The sequence below is a fragment of the Pterocles gutturalis genome, unplaced genomic scaffold (assembly GCF_000699245.1).
Source record: "Pterocles gutturalis isolate BGI_N339 unplaced genomic scaffold, ASM69924v1 scaffold18115, whole genome shotgun sequence".
NCBI lineage: Eukaryota > Metazoa > Chordata > Aves > Pterocliformes > Pteroclidae > Pterocles > Pterocles gutturalis.
In genome coordinates, this window is record NW_010141250.1 from 39,707 (window position 1) to 49,175 (window position 9,469).

Here is a 9,469-nt window from a genome sequence, read left to right on the forward strand (position 1 = left end):
GCTATTCCATATCTATGATATCCTTTGATTTACTCGTTTTAATCAAGGAGTAAAGAAACTAAACAAGAAATCCTAACAATTAAAGGAAGTGAGAAGGTAAGGAGCCTGACACCGAGCTACAGTAGCAACTATTTTATCCTTAGATAAAGTTTTGATCCGCATCTAAATGAACTGTCTAGGAGCAAGGGTGGGTGTGCAAGACAGACATGGAAGGTAAACAAAGCAAACAGCTTAATATCTAGAGAACACACAAGCAATAGGTACATTATAAAATATTGTAACAGTTAAGCACTCTGAACTACAGAATTAAAATAATCCTTCTGTTTCAGTTTAACACACACAGGCTTAGAAGGCTGAAAGGGCTGGCAAGTTCTAACCTCACACCTTGCTTTCTGAATACATTTTGTCGGTTGACAGTCTTATAAATTTGTCAAACTAAAATTACTCAAAAATTATACTGATGGTCAGCACAAAAATACTTGCAATCACACTATATTTTCTATTTTTTATTTCTTCTATGTTTAATTAGGTAGACATCACAAAAGATGTCTATTACATGCAGAGAGAGAGAACAAGAACAAATGCTCTTTCTGCTTAGGAGTTTGCTTGGTTACATACTAAGAAGGGAAACAAAAGGCCCAACATCTTCAGTAATGAAAAAGTCAATTGATAGGCAAAGCCATCACAATATCAAAGGCCTAATCCCTGCAATTCTGACTCAGGTGACAGTTCACAGGGGTCAGAGTGGCTGACACTGACCTCAAAAGCAGGTTTTAACTATTCAACATACTGAAAGCTGCTGGGCTATCACACCATTAGACTGGAACAAACTGACAAATCAATTTCATCAAGGAGATGACTTTTTTGGAGGGGAGGAAAAAAGGCAGATCTGCCAATCAACAAATCCCTGCATTTCTCACACAGGTGGTTGGACAAAAGCTGAGTGCACCATCAAAGACATTTTATATCTACCAAATGCCTTTGTACAAAACTAACTCCCAGAATCTCCTTAGGGACAGCTCTAAATGTTTAAACAAATATTTTTTGCATATTCAAACTGAGTTATTGAAAAGTGAAAATACTTTTAAATTCCTCCATTTCTTGCTTTGAAAGAAAAGGCGTTCTAATCAAAACCAACAGCAATAGGCAACAATGACAATAAATAATCACTAACCAATTTAAAGAAAGACAGTGAACAATACAGCATATAAAAATACATTGCTTTCTATTTGAGAAGAGTGTACAATGCTTACTGTTAAGACTAATTTTAACCAAATGGTTTTAAAATAAACAATTACTTGGTCCCTAAGAAGAAAAAAAATTCACGATAGGAAGCTTAGAGTAATTTCATGTTCTACTGACAGCAGGTTTCTGGTTGATTCTTTCTCTTCAGTTAAAGCAAAGGCAGCCAACGCCAAACGTTTTATTTTAAAACTATACCTTTTAAAACTATACCTCAGGCTATGAAAGGCCCTAAAATCTCCTGACTTTCAGTTAGAATTTAGTGCAGTGGAGGTCTACTGCTCTACTGCATGAAGAAAACCTGACAAAATGCACAAGTTATATATTTGGTATTTTGACTCGGCTTGACTTTTTAAAACTTCACACTACTGCTCCAGGAAACCTTTGGAAACTCAAGAACAACTCATTTAAGTCATATATTATACACAGCAAACTATTTGAGGAGTTTTCCTTCCTGTTCATCTGAAGAATTAAGCATTGAACTAGCCACTGAATTAGAATTAGGATTCCAGAAGAGCTAAGCGTTGATGTAAACAACTTCACTAAATGTCTGCAAAAATTAAAATGTTGCTAAAATTACTGACAAACCAGTGAGATAAAGCATGCTTTCTCCTTTTTTTTTAAGGGCCTCACTTCAGATCTTACATTAAGTTGTTAAAGATACATAACTTTATTTGTACATCAGTTTCAAAATGTTTAGAAAATTTTTATATTTCTTATTGGTCTAAATTAACAATTTTTGGAGTATTTCTGCTCTAAGCATTTGAACAAAGTAACTGTGAGCAAGTAATGTTTTTCTTTTCAAGAACTGCCTTTGTAAAAAAAAAAAAAATCACTCAGGAGTTCCATGCACTTTAAAATGCTTGGTAAGAGACACTGCAAGATTAAAAGCTCAATCAGAAGGGACTGAATCTAATTGCAATTATAGAATTAAAAGATTTTCCTTCCTAATACTTCTTATCTTTTTTAAAGCTCTATCTTTATAAAATTTCATGGACTGAAAAAGCACTCTTATCTGTTGCAGAAACAAAGCCCTTCCATAAATAATATTGTGTCCCAAAGAATTTTAACCACAACAAGAAACCGATCTATTGAGAGTTTTTCCCTGTTTATGAAAACTACCTCTTTAAATTACAGGATTAAAGAAATGCTGAAAAATTAGATCTCAAACTATTTAAGATTTCAAAAGATCACAGCACTGGGATAGATTCATAATTGAGCCGGGGACACAGGCACGGTAGGAAGAGCTGCCAGTAGTCTCAGTGGCCTGCCCACCTACAGAGACTTTGCAAGATAACCCTATCTTCCTTAGAGCACCGTTTCACCTTTTTGTTTATTCCACAGAAACTAGTTTGTAGTTATCTTTGTACAAAATAGAAATCCAAAACCAGATCCTGAAATTATATAACCCAAAGAAAACAAAAATAACAAAAAAATCAAGGATGAACATGGGTGATTCTAGATGTAGGAAATAAGTTGTTTCTTTTGATCATTTGAAGGGAAAGATTTTTGTATAACAGTTACCAGGGTACCTAGGAACTATGTGTTCCATTTATAAGGAATAGAAACAGCCTGAAATCTATAACAAGTGAAGCATCTCTTCACAGAAATGTACTGTCGTTCACCCCATCTTTCCAAGAATATTTAAAGGAATTTGAAGCTCCTGTCTTGAACTTGAACTACTTTTAGTGCTAAAGTCTTATTTTAAGATTTATGATCATAAAAGTTAATTTCCCAAACAAACAAAACCAACCCATCCATTCAGCCCCATTCACCAAACCCCGAACAAAAGCCCTGCAGGGGGCTGAGTCCAGAGAAAACGAAGACAGAAGTTAGTCCAAGTTGTCAAAGCCACTGCCAGGGAACAGGTTAGATGAGAATGATGCCACCACAGACACACATGGCACTCGGAATGAGGTGAAGGCACAGAAAACAGTAAATCACATTTGCAAGCACCCAATATAATATTTTTCCATTATATTTCCATGCAAAATCCTGGAAGATATCATCTTTATATATCCTAAAGTCACACATGGAATTATAAACAGCTGATGCAGACACTATTCCATCCATTAGCACCACTGCCATGAGAAAAGATACAGCGACGCCATGGTACAGATTAAACACATGTTGATGCCTAAATCTGCATTTCTCAAACCACCACAGCCAGAATATCAATTTAGTTCTACTTATACCTTAGTAACATAAAGGTCACTTGTTAAAATCTTCATTTAAAATACATTCCAGTGTGTTTTTTTTAATGCCTACTTTCGATGTGTTGAATTCAAAATATACATTTGCAATTTTTAAAAATTATTTTTAAATTATTATTCTTAATACCTTGCCATTACCCTTCCATTTTCCAACTAAGATCAGAGAAGCATTTGCTTACCTGACCTACCTTTCAGGCATTACGTTTTTGGGAAAGAATCATGTTATTTTGGTAATATTTACTGAAGGGACATATTAAAGGCATCTATAGAGCAGTGTTAGTACACAAAGATGTAAGGGAAAAAATTACAAGAAGTAACCCAGACTCTTAGTAAGGTTCTTGTGAATAAAACACAGAGTTAAACTTTTTTTCTCCCTTCATTCATTACTGTGGTAATGTTCGTCCACCTCTAGTCTGGGTTGTGCTACTTGTTTCTTTTTGCACTACCTCCATCCTCTGTCTCAACTCTAAACCAATGCACCTTTAGGGCTTCTCTTGGTTTCTATCCACAAGGTCCCTTCCAAAAATTTAGACTATCTTCCCAGTCCTGATGAGGTATTCTGTATGCATAAACTATGTTTCACTTTTTTCTTCTGCTAGCCAAAAAAGAGAAAAAAGAAAATTACAAATAAGGATACACGATAGATATTCTTTAAGCTTGATCATCAGTGAAATGGAAGAGCTTTACATTTATCAAGGAAGAAAACTCAGAGTCAACAAGGAAAGATACATAGAAAAGACAACTGGCTAACAGCAAGGAAAAGAAAGATCTGCCACAGATGCTGACTGAGCATGATGCTGCATTTCAAAAAGCAAATGCATTTGAAACTACTGCTGTTCTATGAAACTACTACTGTTGTTGAAAATGTTCTACAATCAGTACCTCTCTTGCATGCCATGCAATCAGCTACAGAATAAACCCTTTTCAAGAATCTGAAGTGGTTGTTGATTTATTTTTACGTCTCTTACTTTTCTAAAGCCACCCAGATAAGAACCACCTTCCCTGGTAACATCCCTGACTTTATACACAGCCATTCTGAGATACAAAGGAGTGCTACATTCACGTCAATGTCATATTAACTTTGAAACCTGGTAATTGCTCAAATGTCAACATTAGATGGGATTTTCAAAGGTGCTTAGGCAATTAGGCAATGTTATGATTCCAAAACACATCCCTGAAAGCACCAGGCACTGTCAACCACTTTACTGCTGACCACCTTAGCAGAAAGACCCAAGCAGCGTATCCATGCTGCAATTCCAAACGTCTTCTCACTAAGCCAAACCTACCCTCAACAACTTCCTTGCCATTCTTCTATCTGGCAATACTACTGTGAGGTAGGGAAGTGCTGTTATTTCCATTTTTGCTTGCTGTTCTTTTATCTGGCAATACTATTGTGAGGTAGGGAAGTGCTGTTATTTCCATTTTACATGTCATGTCAATCCAGGAGGAGCAGGACACAGGAGCTGTACGCTGGCCCTCAATAACTTAACAATACAATGCGGTTGTGAACTAAAAATATCTGCAACTCACCCAGAACTTAGAGAGCGAGTTCAGCATACGTTATTTTAAACAGCAAAGTAAGCACTGATTGCATTATTGTTCACGTTTGTGAACTAAAAATATCTGCAACTCGCCCAGAACTTAGAGAGCGAGTTCAGCATATGTTATTTTTAACAGCAAAGTAAGCACTGATTGCATTATTCACATTGAAAAAGGATGCTCCATTTTTTAATCTAAATTAAGCAACTATGAAGTTTATGGCCTGCCACACCACAACATGCAGATCCAGGGAGCTTGCTTGAGAACCTCTACTTGTTAGACGCCACACGGTGCCTCACAAATACCCATTCCGAAAGGCACGCGCACAGGAAGGGAAAAAAATGCACAGATCCAGAAACAAGTAACTGAGGGGTACACACAGAACACTGATTTCCTTACACCAAAGGAGCACCAAGTTTTTGTAGCATAATAAGTGTAAGATGTCTTCCACAAGTATACCACAGTGTAACTGTTAAAGGAATACCAAGCCACACGGCATATACACAGCAGTAAGAAAGTCCTATTCATACAAACTAATTCTGATACCTTAGCCAAAAAGATAACTTTTTGTCATACTAAATGTCCAGCGTTCAAGACATGTTAGTTCTAGAAAGAAAGAGTTCCTTTTTTCCTTACCTTCAATTATTTTTGCCCCAAACAATTAAAGCATATTCATCTGAACTGGAAGCTAATACCAAAGCAATCCTGTACAAATCTCTAATTTATTAATACAGCAGGCAAAACTGAAAAGCATTTAATGAGTGACTCTCCTTACCTTCAGCACAGCAATGAATGGAACAAAATTAGCTCTCTGAAGACCATTTTTATAGAGATCTGAAAGAAAGGAAATCAGTACCATTTTGCTACTTAGTCTTAATAACAATGTCAGCATGTCTTTTAGTCTAGCAAATAAAACTGCGTTGCCAGAGAGAAAAGGAACAAAAGTGGGAAAAGGAGAACTGAAATTGATTTATCATCTTTTACTGTATGAAAATTCAATACATTCTTAAGGAAGAAAGGAACATCCTGAGAAAGTCTGAAAAAGGCAGGGAGTGAAAGATGACTTAAATCTCTAACGAGATATAACTGATTTTAGCAGAAGGAATAAGGCCAGCATCTGCTTTAAAGTAAGGATAAAAAAAAAAGATTTGCAATGCTGGGTACACACTGGTACGATTATAAGGCCAGAACTACACAAATGCTAATTCCCAAGTATTTGGTAAAAGAGAAAAAACAAACTTAAACTAAAAATATGCTATTTGAGTTTACAAAGTTAGTATCATTCCTATTCAGTGTACTGTGGTACACTATCTTCTTAGCAATTCTACCAAGTACGCCCTTTTCCCAAAGCAAGAAAAAGGGTCATCCCTAAGGAGGAAAAAAAGAAAATTAAATGAGTATGTAACCTTATGCAAAGTTGCTAAAAACACAACTGAATTTTAAATATATATATTTATATTAGGATGTTATGTAACAAAATGCAGATCTGTGGACAAAGAAAATACAAATGAATAAAAAAAACCTGCAAAGCAGCATTTCATATCTTATTTATCTCTATATTTTATATAGCATAAAGTTCTCCTCTCTGGAAACTATTCAACCGCCTAACATGTTCACAACAGAATTACTTTTTCATTGAAAATGTTATCACTTAGACTGTATGATGGGCTGCTCTGTTTCATGAGTATTAGGAAGCCTTATAAAAAGTCCATACAGCACATACTACTGACAGGAAGAATAAATAAGAGAACACAGACTCCTGGCGGAGTTGTCACTAAAATCCCCTGTGAAGACCACACCACGTTATTAACACCATCTATGTTCTCCATAATGCCTGAAGGCTACAACTAGACTAAAGCTTCTATGCTCCACCAGCACCATGGTGGACAGAGGGTACAGTATGCATGAGAAACCAATAGGATACCTACAGAATGATTTTCACAATATTGGATACACACACAGAAACATTTAGGAAAATTATCAGTGAAGGTGACTACACCCTAATTACTAATAAAGTTGTATGAAGCCATGTATCATTCTCATTCATAACTCTACAAATCACAATAGCTACACATTTATTAAAACAGCAATCAATCCTGTATTTACTTGCAAAAATTAGCAAACACGTAACAGTACTGTAGGACAGCTATTTCTGTTAGTTTTTCTAGTTAATAAGGCTGTGAGTTTTGCATCATGTCTTTCTTTGAGGATGAGAGAAAAAAAACAGTAATTTTGTTGAAGAAATGAAGCCAGTATTCCTCAAACACTGCACCTCAGTATTTCCCCTCATATTCCTCTGGGGCAGAAGTTTAACATGGTTAAGTTTATCACTAATGGTCAGTAGCTGGGTACATCTGCTTTCTAATGAAAAAGCCACTTTCCTCCTTTGTATCCACAAGAAACGAATCTCTCAATTCAGTCTTAAACCTTGATGCAGCACACGACACTAACCCAATGCTCTTTCTGGTGGGAGGACTTGAGACACACTGTGAGCATGCAGGATTAGTGAGAAGGGAAGAAGAGACATGCAGTGACATTTGGAGTGCAATACAGCTCGGTTCTGCAGATGCCGTTCTTGACATTCTCTGTTGGGTAGCTATTACAAGTGGATGTCTTTCAGGTTGACACATTGACTTAATGCATAACCCCATACAACAATAATGGTCACAAATTCACATCTCAATTTAAGATATGGGATATGATCCCCAAGTTATAATAAAAATCTCTCCTGAACATTAAAGAGCAGTGCTTCAAAAAAACCAAGGATAGTTCCCAACTATTTCATTTCCCCTCTCTTCTACAGAATACAATCTTTTCCTGTCCTGGAATACATCCAAATCAGAGGCAGTATTTCATCCCTCCTCAACTCCCCTGTTCCCAAATACGTTCCCACTGGTTTGGATAGAGTAGAGAAGATCAGAAAACACAAAAGGATTTGGGGGGAAGTAGAGGGAGGAACATCTTGAGTCTGAGATAAGAGAGGAGTGAGACTTAGTGAAAAACCTTTCTTCCTTAAGAACATGAAAAAAAAAAAAGAGGACAAATGGGAGTGTCACAGATTCTTGAAAAGTAGAGAGTTTATTAGTATTAAATACTGATGATTTTAATATGATTGTTTTGTAAGTTACTGACATTCATTGTATTTGGATAATATTAGCAACATGTTTGTTTTTACCTTCTGGTGGCCTGTTAGATGTTGCCACAACGACCACCCCATTTTGGAACAGATTTTCAAAAAGCTGCTTCAGAATCATGGCATCAGCAATGTCAGTGACCTGTAGAAGACAACACATTTGTTTTATCTTGCTTTCAGTTTTTGCCGCAATAGATCTGCAAGTGGCTTTGTAGCTAGAAAAAATGCCTGTTAGTGAAAGCCATAGAGAAAGATTCTAATTATTGCTTGATGAGAAAAATAAAAGGGATAATTAATAAGCAGTGAATGTACCACAGTCTTTCAAAACTTGCCCACTCTTTACTGCAGAACTCCACCATTTCTTTACCAATTGCTAAATGATTCCATGTTAACTTCTATTATAAAACTACAGGTGGGAGACCCAGAAAACAGACTTACAGATTTAAGAGACCTAATTAATTAGAAACAACATGAAAAAAACAGAAGACAGAAAGAAAATACACACTGGCTGTTTTACATTTCTATTACCTTTGAGGCAAAGGTTTGCAGAGGTGAATTTAAATGGTCATGGGACTTCAGAAATAAAGACAAGTAGCCAACTATACAAAATCAGCTGCTGTTGAAAATAGAATGATATGACATAGATACTATTGTGTGATTGTTGCAAAAAACAATTCAACAGATGGCCCATCACAAAAATAAGCAATTTCATTGTTCTTTTTAAGTGCCTTCTATTACTGTCCATGAATAATCAAAAGGCAAGGCAGTCACTTCCAGCACAGTCAGCCTCTTCTAACCTTCAGGCACAAAACACGAATAAAAAATAAAAATGGGTGGAACAAATGATACTGTGGAGGAAAAAAAAAATCCCTAAAAAATAAGCCATAAAGTAAAATTTCTTTAAATATCTAGGTTTAGCTTAACAAACTTGCTTTACAGTAACAAGAAATATAAGGAAACAGAAACCAGTCTGTACAAATGAAAAAAAATATAAATTTTTGTGAAAAAAGCCCATTGTTACAACAGCAATTTATAATTTATAATTCAGAGGAGTTCCCTAGAGATTAGCAATCCTAATAAGTACACCATCTTTATTATTTACACTTGTTTCTCCTGCATTCCCTTTGATTATTATTTAGACACTTGTTGCATTTTGACTTACAAAAACAGACCCCAATTCTAAGGAAATAAAGAAATGGTGGCATGCTGAGAGTTATATACACTCATTGCACAAAAAGTTGGCAGATTGCTATGCCTTCATCAGTTTAGACGTATATGTTGTGATGGGAATACATCTATAGAAAGACTTTAACTAGTATAATTTCTTTCCCTCTTCCACCAC

At 35.8% G+C, this 9,469-nt stretch overlaps 1 protein-coding gene across 1 annotated transcript in view; it reads right to left on the reverse strand.

Annotated features, from left to right (window-relative positions):
• The window catches only part of LACE1 (lactation elevated 1), a gene marked incomplete at its 5' end in the record, with an annotated part of 54,349 nt that overhangs the window by 30,325 nt on the left and 14,555 nt on the right, over window positions 1-9,469 (reverse strand). Inside the window, 2 exons of the mRNA XM_010083970.1 lie at window positions 5,770-5,828; window positions 8,170-8,269. Coding sequence (XP_010082272.1) covers window positions 5,770-5,828; window positions 8,170-8,269 — 159 coding nt within the window. The remainder of the gene's footprint in view (window positions 1-5,769; window positions 5,829-8,169; window positions 8,270-9,469) is intronic.